Source organism: Neolamprologus brichardi, chromosome 16 (genome assembly GCF_056152115.1).
Source record: "Neolamprologus brichardi isolate AB-2024 chromosome 16, ASM5615211v1, whole genome shotgun sequence".
NCBI classification, from domain to species: Eukaryota; Metazoa; Chordata; class Actinopteri; order Cichliformes; family Cichlidae; genus Neolamprologus; species Neolamprologus brichardi.
In genome coordinates this window covers 10,781,380-10,808,341 of record NC_142119.1, presented here as the reverse complement: position 1 = coordinate 10,808,341, position 26,962 = coordinate 10,781,380, and the positions used below count along the sequence as shown (strand labels likewise).

General features: G+C 40.8%; 2 protein-coding genes across 4 annotated transcripts; one reads left to right on the top strand and one right to left on the bottom strand.

Moving 5' to 3' along the window:
- Positions 1-143: 143 nt before the first annotated feature.
- Positions 144-21,776, top strand: nek5 (NIMA related kinase 5). Of its 3 annotated transcripts, none has more exons than XM_087853133.1 (24): positions 144-255; positions 964-1,091; positions 1,633-1,729; positions 1,809-1,906; positions 4,898-4,981; positions 5,701-5,771; positions 8,579-8,665; positions 10,595-10,649; positions 10,919-11,032; positions 11,418-11,504; positions 12,034-12,130; positions 13,290-13,402; positions 13,733-13,791; positions 14,633-14,797; positions 15,804-15,882; positions 16,140-16,253; positions 16,410-16,490; positions 16,642-16,743; positions 17,723-17,803; positions 17,995-18,084; positions 18,330-18,504; positions 18,636-18,746; positions 18,850-18,970; positions 19,846-21,775. In XM_087853133.1, exons 2-24 carry the CDS (start codon positions 969-971, stop codon positions 20,132-20,134), a joined length of 2,493 nt encoding a protein of 830 aa, XP_087709259.1. In that variant the 5' UTR covers positions 144-255; positions 964-968; the 3' UTR covers positions 20,135-21,775. The 3 variants fall into 3 exon arrangements, with proteins under 3 accessions (XP_087709259.1, XP_087709258.1, XP_087709260.1); XM_087853132.1 differs by having other exon boundaries at positions 18,850-18,988; XM_087853134.1 differs by lacking the exon at positions 10,919-11,032 and having other exon boundaries at positions 18,850-18,988; positions 19,846-21,776.
- LOC102776642 (GDP-Man:Man(3)GlcNAc(2)-PP-Dol alpha-1,2-mannosyltransferase-like) lies at positions 20,739-25,883 on the bottom strand. The gene is made up of 6 exons (XM_006806401.3): positions 25,811-25,883; positions 25,282-25,503; positions 24,771-24,973; positions 24,048-24,216; positions 22,656-23,275; positions 20,739-22,500 (listed from the first exon to the last, which is right to left on the bottom strand). The coding sequence occupies exons 1-6, from the start codon at positions 25,864-25,866 to the stop codon at positions 22,217-22,219; spliced, it is 1,554 nt and encodes a 517-aa protein (XP_006806464.1). The 5' UTR covers positions 25,867-25,883; the 3' UTR covers positions 20,739-22,216.
- Positions 25,884-26,962: the final 1,079 nt, after the last annotated feature.

Sequence of the window (26,962 nt, the reverse complement as noted above, 5' to 3'; positions counted from 1 at the left end):
GAACGAATGAATTAATGAATAATAGGTGCTGTACCACAACACTACAAAATGAAACTAATGAGCAGCTTGGGAAGGCGAAAGCTAATGGCGAACTCGCCTACAAAAACTACTACTCCCAGCATTCTGCGTGGTTTCCTTTCGCGCTTACCGTATTTCAACACTTCTGAAGACAAGCGCTTCCTCTAATGACTTTATAAGTAATTTGCGGGCGTTTTCTTTCGCAATGTGACTTCTGCTTTTGCTACTTTTGAAAGGGTAAGTGCAGAGCTTCTGTGTCGCTAAAAGGGAGAAAAAGTGAGCACTGTCCTCCTCTTTGGTGAACTTGTGTTAAACATGCTAAATTGAATGCTAGTAGCCTGTGTTTCAGTCTCCATGGCAACGGCCTTAGTTCCGTCTGTGTTCGACGGCGACTTGTAATTAAGAAAAATGAACGCGTTAATAGCTGTTTAAACTTATTCCAAATTGTTTAACCCTGTCACGCATAGTGGTCACAACAGTGGACAGCTATTCAAAGTCTGTTTTCTTGTATTTGTGTCAGTGTTGATGGTATACTTGCACATAAACCACTACATTGGACACTGATGTGTCGCTCCATACCCTGCCACCCACTGGTCAGCAAGGTTTCCACCTACGTGAACATGTAAAAAAACCCCTCTTTGAATAGTACATGTTTTAAAAAAATGAAGTTCAAAAATCTTTTTTCATGCCCTAAAGATGAATAAAAATATCCTGATTGAGGTTGTCATAATCCATGCATGAAAGGGTTAATAATACTGAGGGCACAGGGAAATAGCTTACACGCATTTATTTTATTTTGTTTTACCACCGTTTTAACATTTTCATTAATTTTTAAAATGAGAACAAAAAGTTTACTATTTTACTATTTTTTTTTTCATTATTGCTCAGTCTCAGTGAGTTTGCGTTTCATCAGCTAAACTGTTTGCCCCTCATATTGTCTTCCAGGGGCAATGAACGACTATGAGGTTATCAGACAGATTGGGCAGGGTGCATTTGGAAAAGCCTTCCTGGTCAAAGACAAAGGGGGAGGTGGAAACACACAGTGTGTGGTCAAAGAGATCAGCCTCAGGAAGGTACAGCAGCATAGCTCAGTTTCACTACCTGCAGAGCTGCCTGGGATCAGGAAAACGATCACACTATATCGCTCTCTGTGACTTACACATGCATTCAAGCAGCTCTGTAATATCTCAGCTTTGTAATGTATGCTTCAAGCATAAATTAAGCTCATCTAATATACAGGTACCAGCTTCATTTGTAGTAGAATCAGGTTATGGTAAAACAACTCGTATTCTGCAGTCAGTATAGTCTAAGACAAGTCTTAAATAAGCTGTCTTTCTCACTGTGTACATTAGATTATGTCTTTTGTATGTCACTACAGCCCTTGAGACATTCTACATCTCTCAGCTAAAAATTGTGTTAAGTGTTATTTGTTACAAGAGTAACTTCAGTAAATATACTTACATTGAAAAGCACTGATGATGAATGGTTAGTTGCAGCCCAGATAAAACCATTAAAGCTCAAGTGATCAATTCTAAACTATATTTAGTGCTTATTTAGAAGTGTTTTTCCCAAGAACACGTTACTCCTTTTATTTTTGTGTGTTTTGCTGCTCAGATGTCAGCAAAGGAAAAGGAATCGTCCAATAAAGAGGTGACATTGCTGTCAAAGATGAAACATCCAAACATTGTCACCTTCATCCGGTCCTTTCAAGGTATGTGTGGGCTTCAGAGTAGAAGATGTAATGTATCCGTTTATATCAGTGTTAAAGTGTTTTCTGGATGTCTGTATAGAGAGAGGCAGCCTTTATATAGTGATGGAGTACTGTGATGGAGGAGATCTGATGAAGAAAATCAACATACAGAGAGGAGTTCCTTTCACTGAGGAGCAGGTATACCTCACCCTGGCCTTAGCTATTTGATAAAGGCTGATCAGATTTTCCTCACTGTGATAGTTTTGCACTGAAATATGTTCACAAACACACTGAAGGACATTCAGTCTCTGTTATTACTGCACGCAAGTAATAACAGTACAAACACACATCGATCAGACATAACATTATGACCACTGAGAGGTGAAGTGAATAAGACTGATTATCTCTTCATCATGACACCTGTTTGTGGCTGGGATATATTAGGGAGCAAGAGCAAGAGGTGTAAGGTTTGGAGAAAAATTGTCATGGCTAGATGACTGGGTTAGAGCATCTTCAAAATTGCAGCTCTTGTGGGGTGTTCCTGGTCTGCAGTGGTCAGTACCTAATCAACAGTGGTTCAAGGAAGGGACAGTGGTGAACCAGCTACAAGGTTATGGATGCGTGTGAAGAGCGAAGGCTGGGCTGTGTGATCCAATCCAGCAGACAAGCTACTGTAGCTCAGATTGCTTAATGTTAATGCTGGTTATATACAGTGGCTTGCAAAAGTATTCGGCCCCCTTGAACTTTTCCACATTTTGTCACATTACAGCCACAAACATGAATCAATTTTATTGGAATTCCACATGAAAGACCAACACAAAGTGGTGTACACGTGAGAAGTGGAACGAAAATCATACATGATTCCAAACATTTTTTACAAATAAATAACTGAAAAGGGGGGTGTGCGTAATTTTTCAGCCCCCTTTGGTCTGAGTGCAGTCAGTTGCTCATAAACATTGCCTGATGAGTGCTAATGACTAAATAGAGTGCACCTGTGTGTAATCTAATGTCAGTACAAATACAGCTGCTCTGTGACGGCCTCAGAGATTGTCAAAGAGAATATTGGGAGCAACAACACCATGAAGTCAAAAGAACGCACCAGACAGGTCAGGGATAAAGTTATTGAGAAATTTAAAGCAGGCTTAGGCTACAAAAAGATTTCCCAAGCCTTGAACATCCCACGGAGCACTGTTCAAGCCATCATCCAGAAATGGAAGGGGTATGGCACAACTGTAAACCTACCAAGACAAGGCCGTCCACCTAAACTCACAGGCCGAACAAGGAGAGCGCTAATCAGAAATGCAGCCAAGAGGCCCATGGTGACTCTGGACGAGCTGCAGAGATCTACAGCTCAGGTGGAGGAATCTGTCCATAGGACTACTATTAGTCGTGCACTGCACAAAGTTGGCCTTTATGGTGGGAAGAAGAAAGCCATTGTTAACAGAAAACCATAAGAAGTCCTGTTTGCAGTTTGCCACAAGCCATGTGGGGGACACAGCAAACATGTGGAAGAAGGTGCTCTGGTCAGATGAGACCAAAATGGAACTTTTTGGCCAAAATGCAAAACGCTATGTGTGGTGGAAAACTAACACTGCACATCACTCTGAACACACCATCCCCACTGTCAAATATGGTGGTGGCAGCATCATGCTCTGGGCGTGCTTCTCTTCAGCAGGGACAGGGAAGCTGGTCAGAGTTGATGGGAAGATGGATGGAGCCAAATACACGGCAATCTTGGAAGAAAACCTCTTGGAGTCTGCAAAAGACTTGAGACTGGGGCGGAGGTTCACCTTCCAGCAGGACAACGACTCTAAACATAAAGCCAGGGCAACAATGAATTGGTTTAAAATAAAACATATCCATGTGTTAGAATGGCCCAGTCAAAGTCCAGATCTAAATCCAATCGAGAATCTGTGGCAAGATCTGAAAACAGCTGTTCAGAAACACTGTCCATTTAATCTGACTGAGCTGGAGCTGTTTTGCAAAGAAGAATGTGCAAGGATTTCAGTCCCTAGATGTGCAAAGCTGGTAGAGACAAACCCTAAAAGACTGGCAGCTGTAATTGCAGCAAAAGGTGGTTCTACAAAGTATTGACTTAGGGAGCTGAAAAATTACGCACACCCCACTTTTCAGTTATTTATTTGTAAAAAAATGTTTGGAATCATGTATGATTTTCGTTCCACTTCTCACATGTACACCACTTTGTATTTGGTCTTTCACGTGGAATTCCAATAAAATTGATTCATGTTTGTGGCTGTAATGTGACAAAATGTGAAAAAATTCAAGGGGGCCGAATACTTTTGCAAGCCACTGTAGATACATAGAGCATCAGTTTGTTGTGTGTGGAGCTGGATAACTGCAGACCAGTCAGGGTGTCGGTGCTGACTCCTGCCCACCACCGAAAGTGGCAGGAATAGGCACGTAAGCATTAGAACTAAACCATGAAGCAATGGAAGAATGGGGTCTCATTGGACAAATCATGTTTTCTTTTACCTCATGTGGATGCCCGGGTGTGTGTGACAACCTACCTGGGCAAACACCTGGCAATAGGATGCACTATGGGAAGAAGGCAAACCAGTGTTATGCTTTGTGAAATGTTTTGCTGGGAAACGTTGGGTCCTGTCATCCATGTTGATGTTACTTTGATATGAGATACCTACCAACGCATTATTGCAGACCAACCACACCATTGAAACAGTACTCCCTGATGGCCTTTTCAGCAGGATAATGTGCACTGCTACAAAACAAAAATGGTTACAGAAATGGTTTGAGGAGCACAACAAAGAGTTTTAACATGTTAACTCGGCCTCGGAATTCCCCAGATCTCAAACCAATTGGACATTGATGCCTGACAGAGACATCAAAGTTTGTTCAGCACATCCAAATGTGCTGGACAAACAAGTCCAATCCAAGGAGCCCTCACCTCGCAACTTAACGATTAGAAGATCTGTTGTTGGCATCTTGCTGACAGATACCACAGCACACCTTCATGCCTCGATGGGTTGTTAGGCTGAGTTGTTTTGGCAGCAAAAGGGGGACCAACACAATATTAGGCAGGTGGTCACAATGTTATGCCTAATCGGAACAATAATTGTGGAGGTTTTCATTTATATTCTTCATTAGGTGGTAATTTGCTCTCTATCCATATGAAAATGCCACAGTAATAAAACAGAGTTGCGTGTTTCTTAGATCGTCGACTGGTTTGTTCAGATCTGTCTGGGCCTCAAACACATCCATGACCGGAAGATTCTCCACAGAGACATCAAAGCTCAAGTATTTAACCTGCTTCACTACAGCCTGCAATCACATATAAGGCTAATTCATTCAAAACAAGCTGTTCTGTCTGTGTTCAGTATTTGTAAACTATTTCAAACTTTTCAACAAATTACACAAAACAGGTGGCCTTATATAGTAATGGTGTTTTTTTTTCAAATAATAGTGATCAAACTTGCACATGCATTCACCTCCTCATGAACAGTTATGTTTTTATGAATTACATATAGATTTTGGACTAAGATGTGAAAGATATGCATCCTGTTATTTATTTCTGTAGTCTGTGTGCTGACAACAACCAATGTAAGTCATTTTTAAAGACAAGGATTGTGATCACAGTCACCTTTCAGAACCGAACTGAGCAAGTACCATCACTTTACCTGAGCTTTACAATGCAGAGTTTACATCATGCATTATATTCATTATTGGACATTTACATGGTAAACATTACCCACAGAGACTGAGGTTGAGTTTTATAATTATCTAGTGTTATCATTACACAGTATTGTACAGCTGAACTGTCCTGAGATCAGCTTTGCATTGAACAAAGACCTTGCTGTATGCCAGCTCCAAGAATATCTCAAAACAACTGACCACAGACTACTCATGGCCATCACTGTCTATCATCAGTCTTATCCGTTTACACACACACACACAATGTTAGTGCCTTCCTTGTTGAACACAGACATCCTTTCATTCTTGCTCTCCCTCTGGTCTAGAATATCTTCCTAACCAACGGAGGGATGAAAGCGAAGCTGGGGGACTTTGGAATCGCAAGAATGTTGAATAAGTAAGTCAGTGTCATCTTCACACACACACACACACACACACACACACACAGACAGTGCAGCTGTCTGTCGCTGAGCCCTCTGTAAAACATGGATGACTTCCAAACAACTGATTATCATTCCACAAACTGTCGTCCCGGACATGTAAACAAATGGTTGTGGAAATAATGGTCTGTCTGTAGTTTTTTTGGCTGCTTGCAGAGAATGATAAAAACACATCCATGTCCTGTAAATAACAGTCTGTGCATGCAATAATTTTTAGACATGACTGAAAATGGCAAACATGTTTAAAATGTTTCAGCAAATGGATGTTTGATGAACATTTGGGCAGAAAATCATGGCTCGCAGAGAATGAGTCCTAATGCCGAAGAATATTCTTTGACTGAGTTCAGCCAGCTTCTACTTGTACGACTGACATTCGTTTACCCTTTAGCTTCACTTCAAGATCACTATCTGGTATTTTTCAAAGATTTGCAGGAGAGCTGAGAGAAAATACAGAAAAAAATAGCTACAAATTAATTTTATATTCTATAAAAATTTATTTTACTGATACACAATAAAATGAAATTAGCCAGACAACTCTACATCTCCCAACTGAAAACCAGTCTAATACTGCTTTTCTATATTCATCCACTGACAAACGACTTAATCTCTCCAAAACCATACCAACTGAATTTCTTTCAATAAATAAATGTGACACATTTCTTTCTTTCTACAAGAGCAAAGTTCATGATATCAGAGGTAATATCTTAGTCTGTTACAGTAATTTACCTAGCAATGCCTCATATTCTCAGCTTTAATTTTTAAAGATGAGGAAGGAATTATTCATCAAGTCCTACACCTTGTTCCTTGACTCCATTCCCACCAAACTATTCAAATTTGCAGCTCATGTTTTACAAATCATTTAGTCAGTATCAATAGTTCTCCACATACTGGCATCTTCCCTGTTTCTCTAAAATATGTAATAATCACACCACTATTTGAGAAAAATAATATTGACTTAATTTCCTTTTTCTAATATTTTATTCTTCCCTTTCACAAAATTTGGAAAATTTGTTTACAAACAACTGAGTAAATATATATTTAACAGTACCAATCAGGGTTCAAATCCACTCAGAGCACAGAGACAGCTCTTGCTAAACATCAATAGTGGCTCACAAAGAGTCTGAGTTTTAGTTCTATCTGACCTCACTCCTGCTTTCAGCACCACGACATTCTAATTCAAAGGCTTCATGACACAGTGGGTTTACCAGGTCAGGTTCCTGATTGGATGGATGGATGGATGGATCCTCAAGGCTCAGTCCTTGGTCCACCTTTACATACTCCTACTTGACACTATCACGAAGAATCATAAGATATCCTCCCATTCTTATGCAGATGACACATAGTTGTGCTTATCCTTTTTCCTCTGATGAACTAACCTCCATTCACAAACTAATGAGCTGCACTGATGACATTAACTGCTTGATGTCTGGAAAGTTTTCTAGAGCTGGATAGAAACAAAACAGAAATATTTGTTGTTTTTCCAAAAAGTCAGAGACAGAAAATGCATTCGTATTTATCCACTCTGTCTCTCACAGTGAGCAAGTCTGGAGTCTTTCAGTCATTCTGGGTTTCAGTTTTGATAATCACATCAATATCATCTCAAACTGACTCTAAGAAATTGGTCCATGCATTCATATAGAGTAGGATAGATTACTGTAATGCTCTGTTTGCCAGATTATCCAAATCATCAATAGGGTGACTTCAGCTCATTCACAATGCAGCAGCCAGAATCCTAACAGGTACCAGGAAATTTCATCATATTACCCCAGGGCTGAAAGCACTCTGTTTGGCTCCCAGCACAATATAGAATAGCCTATAAAATGCTATTACTAGTGCAAACCATGCTTCTTTAATGGCAGTCCATTAAGCTTAGTTGCCAGTTACCTCGAATGTGTGTTTCTTTTTTCCCCAGTAACAAAACACAGCAGATAATTAAAGTAATGGTTCACATTAGAAGGATAGGGGAGAAGGCTAAAAGCTCTTATATTAAAGCTTTTGCAAAACTTGCATTTACATATGATTTATTTTCTAACAGCAGAGTTTGCTCTGATAATCCAGTTCTTCAATCTCAGTGCAGGCAATGTACGGTAAATGGACTTATTCTTATATGGCCTTTTTATACTCTCCTGGAGTACTCAAAACAGTGTCCCAATTACTGGTGACTCTGATGATCTACTGAGATTTTCCCATAAAAACAATTAGTAAAAGAGAAAATAACCAGTTAGCAGGTGAAAATGCCTAAAAAATAAACGCCAGACTTGCGTGTTAGTCTTTGTAAAGAAGAGAAACAAACTTTCTACATGCTCTTACATTGCTAGGCTAATTAGCCAGTTAGTTAACGTATGATACATATTTTCCTGATCACTTAAGTTCATAGCTTCATGTTCTTACATTTTGACTCACTGACAAAAGGAGCTTCAGTTTAAAGTTATGTTTGGTCTTGTTTGCGTTTACATTTTTCCAGAAAGTCATTTCATTTGCTTTTCTCAGAACATATATTTAATGTTTCTCATCACCACTAATAATGACTTCCATCTTACATGGCTGACCAAAAAAACAAAAACAAATCCTTCCTTCAAGACTTTGCCTCAACCAACTGTTTACACTGAGTGCCCTTACTAAAAAAACATTTGTATGAAAAACACCCATATTGCTTTATGAGACCACTAGTAATTTAGTGTATGTTCTTTGATAGCATACATATAAACTTGTATTTACAGTTAATTTATTTATCCTAATAGTGTTGTTTCTGTGCATCGTGTAGTACCATGGAGCTGGCCAGGACTTGTGTTGGGACACCGTACTACCTCTCCCCAGAGATCTGTGAGAATCGGCCCTATAACAACAAGACGTATGTATGTGTGGTTGCCAGTATGATATATATATCATACTGTTCAGATTGTTCTGTTATACCTGTGCAACCAGTAAGCTCCATAATATAACCTCTTTTTGGATATTTATTTTATTCCATGATCAGCTACAGAGGCTTGTTGTGCCCACAATTTAATGTTTAAAAAAAAAAGAAAAGAAAAAGTTATAGAAACTTAATGGAGGGGCACAGAAATAAAGCAGATATGGTAAAACTGTGTTTTTGTTTTGTACCTCACATGCAAATATTCACATATAAATTATCAGAAAATTGGGGGCTGAACAAAAAAATGGGGCTGAAGCTCCAGTTGTGTATGGTTCAGCTCTGAAACCAGACATCTAAATGTCTGGACAAATAAATCGATCTGTCATTAACTTTGATCAAGATCTTTTTTTAGCAGTGGAGCCAGAGTGTAAAGTCTGTTTATTAGGAGCAGCTTATGTAGGAAACTACATAAAAAGAATTTTCTGATAATTTATATGTGAATATTTGCTTTTTTAAATGTTCCTACGGGACAGCAGTATGAAACAGTATGTCACAATGTAGTTTTTATCATCTTTCTTAGTTTTGGTCCCAAGTTTTTGAGTTGTTTTGGAGTACAGGAAAACCTCATAGTACAAACTTCCTTCTTCATAGTACAGTCCCCTGCAGTCCTCTGCTATGTTTTCCAGTCTCTTGAAAGTAAAAAAATCCTTCTAACCCTTAAAATTATTATCCTTAAAGGCCCACAGTTTTCGAAGAACACAGTTTTTAAATTGCTCTGTTTTCAAATTTACTGTCTCAAAAATTGACTTTTATTTTTAAGACATCTTTATCTTGAGGAAACCATAACACACAAGTATGCAGCGTGCATCACATGGAATCAGCCACTGAAGCCTAAAACCTTTTTTTGTTCCAGGAAATCATTGGTGAAATCATTGTGATCTTGAAATCCCTGCTACACCTTGTTTTTGGGGACTAAGCTGTGATTGGATGGGGGAGGGTTTGAACAAATAGCTGAGGCCAGAATGAGGAGGTTCCCTGCTAGAACCTGTGACTGTGGATTAGCTTTGTGGGTGTAATAATAGAGCACGGTGCTGTAATCTTCCAGTCATGATCTGCTCAGGCTGCAGCACCTTCACTCGTGTCAATGTGTTGAAACACATACACAGAGAGACACATACAGGCCTGCCAAAAGCAAACTCACACATGCAACATCTCAAGCTGATTATTCGTCCTTCCTCCATTCTTTTTTGTGTTTTTGCTGCTCTCTTCTGCAGTCTTATTTTGATACAACTGAGGTCAAAGTTCCCTCCTCTTTCCCACACTCACACACATACACACACACACACACACACACACGCACACACACACACACACACAGTTTTCATGGCTGACACCCCTACTGACATGAACTAATTCCAAACTCCTAAGCTGTCCTTTCAAAAGAAGACAGAAATGCCTTTAACTTCCCAACACTTAAAAGGTCCCACCAAACTGCGAGAGGACAAACATCCCACACCCACGCTTGGCTCTGAGCCAAGAAAGCAAATGCCTGAAAAGAATTTTTACTATTGGCAGCTATGCTCTGATTAGCTGCTTCAGTGCTCTTAGGATTGTGGTGTTGTTCATCTCAAGCGGACTGGAAACTTAAGTTTCACAAGGAAATATTGAGTTATACAAGGTGAGGTGTATCAGAAATAATAATTTAACATGCTTTGCAAACACACTTTAGTAAATAAAACCCCCAAAAATCAACACTGAGGTGAGAGTGGTTTGTAATAAAGTCTGTGTCTCACTAGAAAGTTGATGTGGTTAAGATGATGTCAGATTGTTTTTGAAATCTTTCCTTCTAACCTTGGTCCTTCTGTGTGTGTGTGTGTGTGTGTGTGTGTGTGTGTGTGTGTGTGTGTGTGTGTTTTCTTCCTGCAGGGATATCTGGTCTCTGGGGTGTGTCCTGTATGAACTCTGTACCCTAAAACATCCAGTAAGCTGCCCAACGCCCTGCACACCAAAGCTGCTTCACACACTCAGCTTCACTAATGCTGTCTTAATGCTAACACTTACGCTAATGCTGGCCTCTGTGTAGGAGTGCAGTAAGAGAATCAGAATTAGACCGAATAGGAAACTGACACAGAATCTGTTTTGGTCGTCCAAAGTAGAGACATTTGAGACATTTACATGAGCTCTCTGTGTGCTGCATATATATATCCCATGGGGTATTTGTGTGTGCCTGTGTCGACTTGTCTCCTGCAGTTTGAGGCCAGCAGCTTGCGACAGCTTGTCAGTAAAATCTGCAGGGGGCGCTACAGCCCAGTACCCAGCCGCTACTCCTACGACCTACGCCTGCTGGTCACCCAGCTCTTTAAGGTCAGACACTCTCATGTCAGTTCCAGGTTTTTCATTTGGTCTGTGGATATGAGTTAGATAAACAAGTGTGCAAAACCAACAAGTATGAACATGAAGCTGGACATTTGACTCAGACTTAATTAGTAATGAGTCAGACTGTAATTAGCAGGGAGTAGAACAACTGCTCCTTTCGGCTAATATCTGAAGTGGTTTGGTCATGCGACCAGGATGTCACTTTGGAGAAAAAGCAGGTAGTCCGGATGCTTTCTACAGGAAAGAGACTGCTTTGGTAGACCGAGATGGTGCATCTTTGCTAAAAATACCTTTGGATCTCCCAGGAAGCGCTGAGTTTTTACTTTAATTGTGCATACACATGAAAGCAAACATTTTTTTCTTTCTTTTTCAGGTCAACCCACGAGACCGTCCCTCAGTCACCTCTGTCCTCCAACGTCCTATTTTGGAGAAACATATCAGCAAACACCTGGATACTCAGGTTTGCAATCGGATTGGTTCACAGATTATTGATGTCATCAAATCGTCTCAGTAAAAGGAAATTGTTTGCAACATAAAACAGATAGTTAAGGAATAAGATAATATTAGCACTGTCACTAATTCATGAAACAAAATCAAACACATAAACCAATCAATCAATCAAGATCATACAAACACAGCAAACAAATTTCTTAAAAATTTGTTCTATATGGGCATAATACTAAACAACTACTTAGTTATAAATATTTTAAAATATTTTTTCAGTGCCTAATATATTTGTCAAACAGATTGAAACATTACTAAATATTAATTGAGATTAATTCAGATTTCAGGAATTTTTTTGTTATTTAGACAGGACTTCACGGGGCATGAATTCAAACAGATCTCACATTACATGAAATGTATAGTGTGTTAGTTCAAATGTTTGTAAATTCCAGTTATTGACTTGGTCATAAAAATCTCTGACAGATAAATACATATATGAATGTGCAGGTTTGCTTCTGTTTTTGTGATTTCTTGTGTGTGAGCAGGTCATGCAAGAGGAGTTTAGCCACACCGTGTTGCATAGAAACAAAGCTGTGGGGTTTCAACCAGTTAAAACAAGAGCAGGAGCAGCAAACACACAAGGTGCAGCTGGACTTACAATACAAAATTTTAAACTACTTGGAAGGCAGCTTTTTTCCCTCACACATCTTCTGGAAAACATGCCTCAATTTTTTTTCCCTTCTGATTTAGGTTCTGTCAGTATCTTCTGCCTATTCTATTCCTAGACTGTGTCCATGATGTTGAGGTCAAGACGCCTTACGGCCAAGACCATCTGCTGCAATACTTCTGCTTGTACTTCTTTTTCTGTTGTGCTGCTCAAGATAGTTCATTATGACTTGGACCATGTTGTTATGGTGCAGAGCGAATTCAGGGGCTTCAGATGTCTGTCTGATGTGTTTATTGATGGTTATATGTTTTAATTTACTTTCAAAATAATTTAAAGTACATAAAGCATACCTGTAGGGATGCCTCTGTATGCTGTGTGCACATATCAAACATAATTCCCTGTGGTGTCTTTCCAGTCACTATCTATGATGCAGGAGTGTTTTTTTCCAAAACTTTTTGCATTACTTTTTATAGTACAAGCACTAAGAGTTGTATTAGATAAACATCAGCAGAGCCTTCAGGTATAAGAGCAGTAAGAGAATCTCTTAATAATTTCAGTTCTGTTCTGAGTCTTCAATTGTGTATACTGTAGTGACACCTAGTGGTAGCTTACCCACACCACGACTGTCCTACAGCACATCTGATAAGCTGCAGGGAAACTCCTGTCCGCTCGTATCACTCAGTAACCGTTGGGGAAGAGCTGGAACCTTCACATCCTGGCTCACATTGTGTTTTGATAACATCAGCGCACAGCCCAAGGACAAATCACTGAGGGGGTGTTTATTTTCACTTTCTCCTTCACAATGGTTACCTAACTTATTTGTCTTAACACTTGCACATTATTTTTACTTGTTGTGTGAGTGGTTTATTCTTTTTCTTTTAATCAAAAAAACAGTGCATGAAACACTGCATGCACTGTCAAAGCAGTAACCCCCCCCCCCACTGTATACACGTATAAACCTACATTTGTCATGTGTGAAAGTGACACATTAAAAACACAGAAACCAAGAAAAGTGAACTTTATCTGTGAAGCAGCGACCATCAACAACAATCACAGCGTGTGACTCTGTGCTCACAGACAGCAAAAAACAGCCCACTCCTTGTTATTCTAACTCAAGATTCTCATGTTTTCCAGGTAAGATTCAGAAGGCTAGAGTAGCCGAGAGGCCGGGGAATGCCAACAAGCGAGTGCCTGCTAGACCAGATTGGAAAGTCCCTCTCAAAGCCTACACACCCATCCACCATAAAGTAATAACATGGAAACAATATCCACAGTTTCACTGATTACCACCATAAAAAAGTAATTTTGTAAGTTTCAGCGGTTAATGACTTGCTCGACTTGCTAGCTTATTTTTAACTACTGTACCTCCAGTGGTGTGGAACTGCTGTACTTAGCTAGTAGGTGCTTTTTCAGATTTGGAGTATCACCCAAGCATGATTTTTGCTTTACTGGAATTCTTTGTTCTTTTAACAAAGCTGCAGTAAAGCAATGGAAGCACAGCTCAGTCGGCATAATACAGTTCTTTAGTTTTTCTTGTATTTCTGTTGTATTAATACTGCATTTGTTTGTAATTGCAGCCTCCTCAACGTAGAGAAGCACAACTAGCAGCCAATAGAGAGTTTCCAGGGATCCAAAGGTTTGCTCAGAATGATGTGAACTTTGGTCCTATTCCCGCCTGATATTGACACTTCTGTTTACAGCTGTGTAACCTGACCAGCTTTAAGTGCATCTTATTTCAAGATGATCTGTAAAAAAAATTAGAGCTTATAATAGCTAGCCGCAGCCTCATATGAACATGACATATTACATCCATCTATCCTTTTTCTGCTTATCCAGTTCAAGTTTGGGTTGGGGTACTGGGGAGCGCATCCCAGCTTCATACAGTGAGAGCTGGGGTACACCCTGGACAGGTCACCAGTCTGTCACAGGGCTAATACAGAGAGACAAACAACCATTCACTTTCACATTCACATGTATGGCCAGTTTAGCATCACTAATTAGCCTAACCCCGAGAATGTTTTTAGACTGTGGGAAGAAGCCGGAATTCCCAGGGAAATCCCACACAGACACGGGAAAGCATGCAACCTCAGCACAGAAAGTCCCCAGACTGGATTTGAACATAGACAAATTACACCATGTCATTACGTATTTAATGAAAATTAAGCCAAAATGCAGAAGCAGTGTATGACAAAGTAGACCCTTAGCTGATGCAGAGGGAATTACGTGGGTAAGTAGCAGCCATGTGCTGCTAATCAAATGTGCTTGATTTAAATGATCATCATCAAGTCTCCAGAGCTCATCAAGTTATGTCCTGATATGTAAAACCTTAGAATTGAAAGGATGTACTTTCTTATACCTCAATTGTATGTTTCTTATCATTCATACAGATACAGATCTCAGATTTGGTTAATCAACCATTAGCTTCACTTAATGATGATGGTTTATCATGCATGTATAATATGTAATATTAATTACAGGTTTAATGGTCAGCAGCCTGTCAGCCATTACCAGCACTACCACGCCCAGTTGGATGCCTTTCAGAGGAGGAACAAAGAGGATGTTCTTCCTCTTCCTCCTGTGGAAAGACCAAAGGAGCAATGTGAAGACCAAGCTGCTCCTTGTTCTGTGGAACCATATCAGCTGTGAGTGACCAAAGACCAGTACACCTGTAACTAACAATTATTCAGGAAACAGTTTCTGTAAAAACTTTAAATTAAACCAACCAATAAAACAATTCTGGATGTACTTTCCATGCAGAAAGTACATCCAGCTATCATTACAGTAGCATAGCTGTCAATTGAGTTCCTCTTTATTAATGGATGATTTGTTTCAGCTGTACATACAGCCATTAAAGGTTCTTTTTAAGTAGTTAAATGGGATAAAACGGTAATATACCATAAACATATCTTTACATTAAACATACTTTGTGTGTTCACACCTCACACATTCAGTTATTGGGCAAAATGTTTAGCATTTCTACACTTTGATCTGAAAACACTCGTGTGTTGTGGCCATTGATGGAGGTTTTTTGCAAACAGTTTTTCTGTCAGGTGGGTTGAGCTTTGCTTTGCTCACTGTTGCACATGCACACTAGTCTTTGTCACCGTCCTAATTCTAAAAATCTTTTATTACAGAAATAAAAAGATACATTTTTTTTTATGTCTTCTTGGTTAGCTCTGATTCCCGAGCATCAGGGAAAAGTCTCCAAAACTATACCAGCCTTCATCCAGACGACCATAAATTTGGAACTGCACTCATACGAGGACCTAGCAGCACACTTTATTTAAATAGCAGCGACTCATGAAAACAGTCAGCAGCTGTTCAGCTTCCAAGTAGATCAGAGTTTTTTGCAAGGGAGAAGAACGGTCCTGCCCTGTCTTCCTGTTCTCACCCCAACAGGTCATGATAGATGCCCTGAGCCTAGTTCCACCAGAGGTTCTTCCTGTTAAAAGGGAGTTTTCATTCCCACTGTCGGCAAGGGCTTACTCAAAGACAGTGATCTAATTGTTGGTGTTTTCTCTGTATCACTGTAGGGTCTTTACCTTGAAGCACCTGTTCAGTGATTTTGCGCTATATAAATACAATTGAATTGAACTAAAGTGAGCAGTTCTTTTCTTGAGTAACAGTTAATCTTCTTGTGTCTGTCAGTGTGGCTGCCGCTCGAAATGAATACCTGCAGAGAAGACAGGAGGCCAACGACTACAAGCTGAGAGCAGAGAAACAGCTGGTAGGACCAAGCTCTGTGCCTCCACACACTGTTACTGGAATATCTACTCTTCTATTAGTGTGTTAACTATAAGCGGAGCTGTAGTGTTGTGGTTAGTGTAGTGGAACACAAGTACATCAAAACTGTTCACTATTAAACTGTACTAATGCACAGTAGAGTTTATTACCTGTAAGACTATACTGTAAGAAATGAAAGTGGCACAGTTTTCACAACGATTAGCCACTTTTACCATTAGCCTTTGCTTTTCTGTTGTTCAGGGTCTGCGTCCATGTACAGCTGAGCGCAACAGCAAGCCTGGTGGTCAAGAGCAGGAGGTGGGCAAACCTGAACACCAACATATGCCTTTGGACAAGAGACAAGGGGGTCAGCAGGTGGGACACACTCACAAGACACAGCAGCCATTAAAGTGAGCAGTTATGTTTAGTATCTAAATGAAGGAAAAAAAATGTGTTTACAGAAATAAAGAAATGCAGAAAAACTCTCCTAGGAATGTTTTCTAGTAGCTTTTAGAGTGTGTGTGGTTGCAGGAGTACCTGCGTCAGCTCGATCTCATTAGACAGCAATATCACCTGGAGATGAAACAGATGAGGATGAGAGCTGAAGCAGAGGTACGTACAAACTCCTGAACTCTTGAACTTACCCTTTTACACTTTGGGTCACTTCAAAGGTTGAATCAACCTTCTGCAGTAAATACACATAATAGCAACTCTCAGTCAATAATGAAGAGCATTAACATATTTTCATCCTGTCATGTTTCAGGCCAAGCCACAACACAAACTTGAGACCTTTGTGTTGGAGCAATCCAAGGACATAGAACCATCTGTCGACAACAAAGAGCCCCAGGAAGCAGCACCAGCACTGGTGAAATAGATCACTGGATAGGAATCACAAATACTTTCTTCATATTGATGATATTTTAGTAATATAGAGCAATTTTCTAAAGCTAATTTAATTTCTTTCAGAGGCCAGTTACGAATTTTCTGCTTTCCTGTAGCGCGATATTTGCAGTGCAGAGCCCCTCTTTTTCTCATATATGCAAACCTCCAGAGAGGAAAAGGGGCAAGGCTTTATATTTATTCAGACCAGCAACAAACACTTCATATGTGAAAATATCTCTGTAACATGTTCTGCACCATCATGGACTGCAGGCTCTAACTTGTGAATGCAGTATATGATGGTCGGGTTGGTCTTTCCACTGACCGTTCCTCTCTAACAGCCCATCACAGCAGCATCACCATCAGCTGCCAAACTAACAAACTGTAGCCTTTCTTCACATCAAGGCTTTGTAACTGCAGGATGTGAGACAACAGACACCGTGCATAACTGAATGAATACAATGGAATGAAATACGAGACTATAGATCTCACCTTTTTAGGGAATGCTGATGTAGATGACCAGGCATGCGTTGGACACCCACTGGAAATATTTGTATGGAATGTCCTGTAAAATGTGACACTCTAAATCTTTTTATTTTATTTTTTATATTAATAATGTAATAGTTTTGACTCTGAAACAACAAGTTGGAACAGAACAGAATCCAGATTGTTCACGTCTATGCAATATCATTTTAACTATCAAAGCATTGCCAGTGCAAGTGTTGTTTATACTGTACATCGATTAAAGGTCCATTCTCCTTGCAAATCACACCCTGTGTCTGCATGGCATATACCTGTATTATCTTCATGAACTATTACAACCCTATAACCATACTTTGACAGTATATTCTGCTTTATTTTTAAAGCAATCACTGTAGGGTTTGCACACATATTTAGGGATACAATATTCATTCTACAGAAGAATTCATGATAACTGTAGTTTTCTCTGTGTCTGGTTTCTGCAGGATGTTGAAGCAGCTCTGAGGCAGATCAGAGAGGAGAACAGAGACCAGATGAGAGCTTTGGAGAGAAAACATAAAGACAAAGTGAGTTTATACCAACAAAAACAATTCTGCAGAGGTTAAGTCCAGTAATTCTACTTGTATACCTGCATTCAAACTATTTGAATATTGAAGACCTTTCCAGATTCAACAGTGGCATTTAAGTTGTTGACACATCTGAAGCACTGAAGACTACTGTATCTTTTGCTCTTTTTGGGGGTTTGTGACGTCTACAGAGGGGAATCATGTTTGAGATCCGATTAGATAATGAAAAGCTAAGGGAAGATGACGAGGAGGAGAAAGAAGGAAGAAAACAGGATGACCAGGTGAGAGACAGAAGATATCATCATCATCATCACATTTATTTATAAAGCACTTTAAAACAACCTCAGCTGACACAAAGATCTGTACATAGGAACTATATAATAAAATTACACAAGATATCAATCAAAGCCAAATAAAAGAAAAGGTAAAACAATTAATTAAATAAATATAAATATAATAAATATAGTCTTTAGTATCTTTCTAACTGCCAATCTTCTTCTCACTCTTACGTTCCTTTTCCATGCAGGAAGTGCATCCACTGAATCGAACTCTGTCCTTCCAGGAAGGAGCACAGCTGAAGCTCAAGGATTGGCTACAGGGGAGGAGGGGATGGAGCAACAGGACTCCTCAGACTTTGCTGAACGCGCTCGGCGACATGGACATCAACTCAGTCTACAACACGGTGGTCGAGGCTGGACAAGGTGCAGCATACCCACAGAACAGCTGGGTGGTGATGCTCAAAATGTTTATGAGAATTAGTCGGTTTTTGCTTCTCTGAATAATGTCGATCTATTGGACATTGTAATCAAGACACTAAAATTATGATTTTAAGGTGAGGAAGTGGCAGGTCGTAGGCAGTGGATTGACGAGCCCCCTAACACCCTGCTGAGAGCTCTGGCTCAGGCTGAGCTCACATCATCAACTCTAGATTCAGTGGCCACAGGTGAGACATCACACACTCACATCTGATGGGTGTTGAAACCAGCAGTGTAAAGGGTAAAATGTGCTGTTCTCATTGGTCCTGGAATGTCTTTAATGTGAAAAAGATTTAGAGACACAGCAGGACGGAACAGAGGAGGAGATTAACCCGGACAAAGAGGAGGAAAGGGCTGGTGAAGGAGAGGAGGAGTCTGATGTGGAGATGGATGAAGAGCGTCTGGAGCCGAGGTCAGATGATGATGACACGTAAGTCAACACTTCCTTCTGGTCACATTCTAAATATACTGCGTATTTTTACTCCATGTTGCCACAGTGAGCTGAACCAGATGGAGTTACAGTTATCAGATATTAGTTTATTACAGTATTGTACAGAAATTAGAGCAGGGGTCCCCAATCCCAGTCCACGAGGGCCGGTGTCCCTGCAGGTTTTAGATGTGTCCTTGATCCATCACAGCTGATTTAAATGGATAAATTACCTTCTCAACATGTCTTGAAGTTCTCCAGTTGCCTGGTAATGAACTAATCATGTGATTCAGGTGTGTTGACCCAGGGTGAGATCTAAAACCTGCAGGGACACCGGCCCTCGTGGACTGGGATTGGGGACCCCTGAATTAGAGGATTAAATGAAAGAGAATCAGATTATCAACTAATCAACTATAATTTTGGACACGTTAGTCATAAATTCCAGAAGAATTTAGTGAAAAAATGCACCAAAAATTGCTCGTCAGTGCTACCGATTCATGTAACAGCGCAGAGCTTTACATGTCTCTGAATTTCAGAGGGGTGGGGGGGGAATAGAACAATACCAGATATATAAGATATGAATGTATTATAGACAACAAAGTTACTTTTTACATTGAGCAATGATTTTTGCAATGCTTCATATTTTTAGTCACATTTCTACACAGAGGTTGAGCCACAATGTGCAGCGAGTCGAAAAGCCTCTACCCGTCTTTACTCTCAGTTTACACACACCCAGAATTCTGCAACATCACAAATCTTACTTAATTACATCAAACATTTTGGTCAATGCGTGTGTTTTTGTTTTTTTTTTAACTCTTACATGTCATTAAGTGTTAATTTTTTCCACCCTTTCTCATTAGGAACTTTGAGGAGTCAGAGGATGAGCTGAGAGAAGCAGTGGCAGACTCCATGAGGAACCTGTTTGTCATGGAGGACACGAGCTCAGACGAAAAGGAGCAGGGACCAGTAGCTGATAGGATGGAGGAGGAGATGGATGAAGGTGCAGTGAGCTGTGGAGATCCTCAACAAATCCAAGCAGAGGTCCAGAATTCAAGTGAAGAAGCGGGATCGTTCAAGGTATTTCCTGCTGAGCCTGAGTCCCACAGACAACATACCACAGCTTCAAACGAGCAGCATCAGACTCCTTAACCGCCTGCAAACTTTAACATTTTGATTTTGTGAGAGTTGGGCAAAAATGTAAGAGTAACTGGAATCTGATAATAAAAAGTGATTGTTTTCATGATATGAATACATGACTCTGTTAAGGATTGTTGTTTATTTAGGTTGTTTATTTGGTGTAACCACAAGTCACACTTTCTAAGTTATCTTTAACCTATTCCAGTAAATAGCCCAGTGGAATAAGATGTTAAGCCTGAATAATGTGCAGTGACGTGAATGTGTGTGTGAGGAAACATACACTATTAAAAGCACAAGAGTTTTTGTGAAATTTAAGGCACTTTGGCTTGTAAGAGGGGAAAAGCACTACTAAATTAATACAAATGGGAATTATCGGACACTCCATGATACTATAATATGACACTATTTCACTGACATGTTATTGGTTGATGGTGATGGACTGCAGGACTCAGCTAAGCAGCTAAACTGGCTTCATAGTACAGGTCTCATATATGACATTTAACAGATAAGTTTTTAATCATGTTTGGTAATGTTTTACTTTTGCGCACGATATCTCGTCTAGTCTATTTCATGTGTGTTTTTTACAACAGGCTGGCAGCACACAACAAATCTGAAGTGTTTCATTTATTGCAGCATGATTTAATTTAATTGCAGTTTGCAACTGAAACAAACTCCAAACAGCCTTTTTACATGGACAGACTTAAATAGTTCTAATTCCTCTTTAAAAATAAAGGTTAGTCAGCCTTTTACATATAATAATATTTCCATGCCTGGACCTCATCACAAACAGGAATACAACAGCTGAAAAAACATTTAAATTAAGAGTGCTTTGGCCATCGTTTAAAACCACAAACCTGTGGGTTTAAGTGCTTCTTGTGCACACAGAAAGCGTTACAAGAAATTCTTCATCAGACAAAACATTTCCACCCTTCCCTTCACGTACATTTACAAGCATGTTGCTAACATCACGCCACTGCAAAAAATAAAATCAAACTATATCAGTATTAATCACTTCTACACGCTTAAAAGTGTTGTAGCTTGGAATGTCACTCTCCCCGCAATATTAAATTATTTAACAAAATACATTTTGAGAAACGTGAGTGTTCCTGTGGTATTTCTCACAATCAGTTTTCTCTCCAGCACAGTGATGCAGCAAGTGTGGCTTAGCTTAGCACGAACACAGAAGCCTTAGCTCCACCAACAGTGAAAGCTCTTTAGAGCTGTTGGATTTACATGTGTCTTGTGAGTTTTATCTACCAGTTTTGATCTGTATTTTTAGTTTACTAATCACAAAAGGTTGTTAGCACATATGGGGCGAAGCAGTTATGTGGATAACATCCAATCTGAAACTGTAAAGATATGAGGATGAAAATAAATCACGGGAATTAAACGTTCATCCGGGAATGTTAAAACCTCTCTCGTCTTTATGTGAGAACTCTGTTAACGTTCTTTTTCATTGTTACCTAGCTTTACCTTCCGATGACCTCACCTCATTGTTGTCTTTTTTTTTTTTTTTTTTACCTTTTTTAAGTGTCCATTGTTGCACATCCTAACAAAACCCAGGTGATCTCCGGATATCCAGGGTTGCCTAAATTGCTCCTGGAGCAAATATGACAGAGAACATAAATAATAGCTATAATTATGAGATTAAAGAGGATATTTCCTGAACCTCAAGGTGTCTTGTAATTTTTTATGTAAAGTCATATCAACACATGACTCAGTTTGGAGGTGAACAGAATGTGATTTTTCACCCGATTTTTTTTTTCCCATCATCGTGCTTCCAGCTCTGCTGTCACTGAAGACTTTCACACAAGTTTGACACACGCACAGTCCTACACTCTTTGTTGGTTTTGTTTATTCATCCCAATTATTTATCTGTGTGTCCACCCCGAATGTGTCTTGATGATGTTGACTTGCTTTGTGAGATTATTATGCTGAAAATGATCCACCCCATCACACTTAAACCTTCAAGCTTAAGCCATTTTAAACATACACATGACCCTCACTGTTCAATCCTATATATGTGTGTAGCACTATTTAAAAGACCAACAACGTTCTGGTCCCTGGTGGACTCGGCACCTCATCTGTTTTAACTCATGGCTCTAGAGTACCCATCAGAGGCTCCATGGCAGCCAGGAAACAAGACTCAAACTCCTGGTCGGAAAATCGTTCCACAGAGTCCCTGGCATTTCGGCGCATTTCCAGTCGAGCGGCTGGTGACAACGACAGGATGGTTTCCATGGCAGCCGCATAGCTGTCCTCACTGTCAGCCAGGAAGCCCGTCTGCCTGCCTTCGTATGGCACCACGATGTCCAGCTTTGGACCTCCAGACTTGTGGGCAAGAATGATGGTGCCTGCGGCCATACACTCCACCACACCTGGAGACAAAGATGGAGGATTAATGTTCAGACCGGCTGATCTGATACAAAAGTCGTACTGTTAAGTTTTTCATTCGCTCATTTCTGTGGAAAACTGTGCAGTAAGTACAAAAATAAATACTTTTTACGGTTTTAGTAACACATGCTGTCCTCACCGATGCCGAAGTGTTCATTCCACATTGTGTGCAGACCAATGGTGGCGTCCACCAGCTCTCTCTTCAGCTCCTCAAAGGGGATATTAAGTTTGAATTCGACATAGTCGGTGATGCCCAGCTCCTGACAGAGTCCCCGCAGCATCAACACCCTCTCCTCATCCTCCTGGTTCCTGCATCCGCCAATCAGCACCAGCCGTAGAGACTCTCTCCCCCCTGGGCCATCCCCTTTCCTGTCTAGCAGTTTGCGAAATGCTCTGATCTGGAGCTGGTGATCCTTCTCTGGCCTGAACTGACCCACCGACACAATGGAGTGGCGCTTCCTGTCCCCTCTGCCGCCGTCCTCTTCTTCTCTTCCAAGCTCCTCCCAGCCCTCCATCTCGTCCTCGTCCTCCAGCGGGACATCTAGGAAGGCCCTGATGTCACAGGGAGGGTAGACGATGCTGGTGCGGCTCGGAGAGCGCCACAGAGCGAGGATGTGTCCCAGCGTCCAGGTGGAGTTCACCATAATAACGTCACTGCAGGAGCCGGCCAGGCCGTACAGCAGAGCAAAGCAGCAGTAGTACACCACCTTCAATGCACTCAGGATGGGGTTTCTTGAGATGAAATCAGCATTGTTGAATCTGAAATATAAAGATGAAGATGAAAGGTAAGGTTTTTGTTTTTTTGGGCAAGAGTAATTACACAACAGAACATTTACAGGTCAGGATTGGATTAGCCTCAAATGCCTGGGACGCTTTCATACAGCACAACTGAATAGCTGAATAGCACACTCCACACTGAACACATCGTGTACATAGCAATTCTCTGTTTTCATTTTACAGAAAGGCTGGGTGATTTTTTTTCAATTACTCTTTCTGTCCATGAGTACCACTCAGAGAGTTGCAATCGCAGCACTTTAAGATGGTAAAAGATGGAGCCTAAGGTCCTCTTCTGTGAGCGTGACTGATAAAAGCACAGAGCAAGTGTTTGTTTTTTCTCAGGAGAAGCCACTGGTGGTGTCCTACCTGATGACATCAAACACAGTACCAGACAGCAAGTACGACTGACTGATGAGCAACGGATAACCAGTCATGTATTTCAGTCAATGCAAGAACTTATCACTCTGTACTTGCCTAATTTGACAGTGACCATTGTTAACCAACACAACCGTGTAGAGTAAGCCTGACATTATTTGATCTTGTTTTTTTGCCTGCTGTACATTATTTGTAAGCTGCTGTTGTTGGATTAAATCAGTGGTTCCCAAACTTTTTTTGCTAGGCCTCCCTTTGTTTTACAAGAAAATTTCATACCGCGCCCCCCCTGCAATGGCTCTGCGCCCCCCCCCCTAGGGGGCGGGCCCTGCACTTTGGGAAGCTCTGGATTAAATGGAGCTGTGTCTAAATGCACTTTTACCTTGGGTTCCTTTCTCTGACCACAGACAGCATGTCTGTGCTGACAGTGGGATAGTGAACGTAGCTTGCCACTTTACAGCCTCCCAGGTAGCGGAAGATCGGCAAGGTGAAGGCGTAGCCCATCGAGTCCACATACAGGTCAGGAACGAAGGCCGTCAGTGCCTCCCACCCTAAAACACACACACACTGCGTCACTTCAACTTACAAACCTGTTGATCCCACAGAAAAGAATACATTCAGTAAAATTAAAAACATATGATCCACAGCACTGGATCACATTTATATGAAGGAATCACATACACATCATGTGTTTCATGTTTGCAGAAACGTTAGCAAAATAGGGTGGAGACTACAATGAAAGCAAATGTTAGAAATATACATCATCTTGTTCCCATATATTAAATCAAAGAAAAAAATCTTATAATCGGAAGGTTGCCGGTTTGAGCCCCGGCTTGGACAGTCTCGGTCGTTGTGTCCTTGGGCAAGACACTTCACCCGTTGCCTACTGGTGGTGGTCAGAGGGCCCGGTGGCGCCAGTGTCCGGCAGCCTCGCCTCTGTCAGTGCGCCCCAGGGTGGCTGTGGCTACAATGTAGCTTGCCATCACCAGTGTGTGTGAATGGGTCGATGACTGGATATGTAAAGCGCTTTGGGGTCCTTAGGGACTAGTAAAGCACTATATAAATACAGGCCATTTACCATTTACCATTTTAGCCCAGATCTTACCCAGGAACATTGAGCCTGCGCTCTGACCCAGCAGGGTGAAGTGAGGGTAAGAGCTGGCCTCCACGAGTACACGGTGACGCAGGAAGACAAAGGTGACTGATCGAGGCAGCGTGATGTTGAATCGCTGCCGGGCTCCCTCCAGAATCTGCTCACCGGTCACTCCCTGGTCACCCGTATAAACCGCAAAGGAGACGCCGGGATATCTGGTATAAAGGCAGAAACTCTACATTAGTGTTTAAACTTAGGGTTTATCTCTGTGGTCTGAGGGTCAGCTTATGTTTTTAAAAGCAGTCACTTGTACTATACTATTTGCTAGAGAGCAAAGAAGCTGATCTAAATGATCTTACTAGATGGTCTGTGGGTCTTGGAGACAATGGTAGAGGTAGTTTCAACCAAACATAGCTGTGAAATCAAGGACAGAGCTGGAAGAGAAGTGACTTCCTCTCCAACCTACAAACAGCAACAAACATGAAACATACTTTCCCTTAAAATTATTTTTTAAATATTTTACCGGTGCATGAGGGCCCTCAGGGAGCACCAGAGGACCCGCTCGCCGCCTCCTCCCGCGTTACAGTAGGGGTGGAAGAAAGCCACCGCCGGGCCATCATCCTGAGCCCGGCGGGCCTTGCGGCGCCCCTGCAGCCACATGCGGACCCCCAAAAGGAGCAGGAGGAGGACGAGGGTCAGGATCAGGCTCAGGTAGAGGCATGGCACCAGCAGCGACCACAGCAGCCTGCGGAGGGACGGGAAAAAGAGGACTGGCGATGTGTGACACTAAAAACAAGCTCTACTTGTATAATTATTAATCTGTTACTATCGTTACAACTGGACAGGCGACAGTAAATCTGTTATTACTGTTGATTACGCTAATGATAAGTCAGCTAGCTGCTAGTTAAGCTAAAGTTAGCTTGTCGCGTGTCACAACAATACTTTTCCTTTTTGTTTGGGGGGGGGGGGGGGGGGGGGGTTAGCACCAGCCCTTTGTACACCATTTTATCACTGAACTGCAAATAAAGCAACACATGCGAGACAATTCCTACCTCATTAAATCGCAAAAACACAGAGATAAGTGGTGGTGGTGGTTGTCGTGTCCCATTTTGACAACACAACTCCGTGACAATAGCGGAAGTAACTGTCAGCTGCCGGAGTTCACCGACTGTGATTGGTTCAGCCTTTGTTTACGTACACGTCATTGACACGTGACTTTCCTGAGTAGCAACGCAGGTCAGAGGAGGGGAGTTTGCACGGGTATAATGAATGTCCCATTAAACACTGGGTGGTGAACTTTAAGTTCATATTTTGGGGGTAAAGAGGGACTCGCTTCTCCCTGAGGGAAACTGTGAAGAGTGCCCGCAAACGAGAAACCATTAAAGTTGTCCTTCAAAGTAAAAGTCGCACCTGTTGGAAATTTGTTAGGTGCAGGAGTTAGGCACAACTTTTATTCTGAAGGCAAATATCATTTTCCTGTTTGTGATACACTTCGAAGTTTCATTAAAGCTGGGAGAGCAGTCGGTAGTGCTGCGCGATACTGCAGATGTTAGAATCGATCCAGTACCAAGTAACTACAGGGCTAGTATTGGCAATAACAATACCAATACTTTTAACTTAGAAAGGCAGCTTATGTAGACCGGATTTATGAGATAAATCAATATTTTTAAATTCTGAACACAATTTAATGACCACTAAATCACTGTGGTTACTCATTCTACAGTTATTTCTACAATAATTTGTTAGATCAAAAGAGAGAATTGTTTTTTTTTAGTAGATGTTACAGCACACAAATTTCATAGTGTGTGTTTGATTTGTATTTTTTAATTTACCCCAAAAATTAATTATTTACAAAATTCAGTGGGCTATATATTGAACTTGATTTTAGAGTATTGATTGGAGTATCAATGCCAGGGGTGTAATTTCCAGGGGGGTGAGGGGGGTCATCTGGAATCATCTGGGAATTTACCCAGATTTATTTATTTATTTAGGCAGAGATTTAGAGACATTAGAGACATTAAAGCATAAATTCTATAGTATAATGTATTATATATAATATTGATACTTTAACTTATCACTATTGCAAATAATATTTCTTACTCTTCTTACTGTTGTGGAACAACTGTGACCATGCTGTTTCCTCTGGGATTAACAAAGTATTTCTGACTCTGATTCTGAACAGGCTAACTCAGCAACTCCAAAAG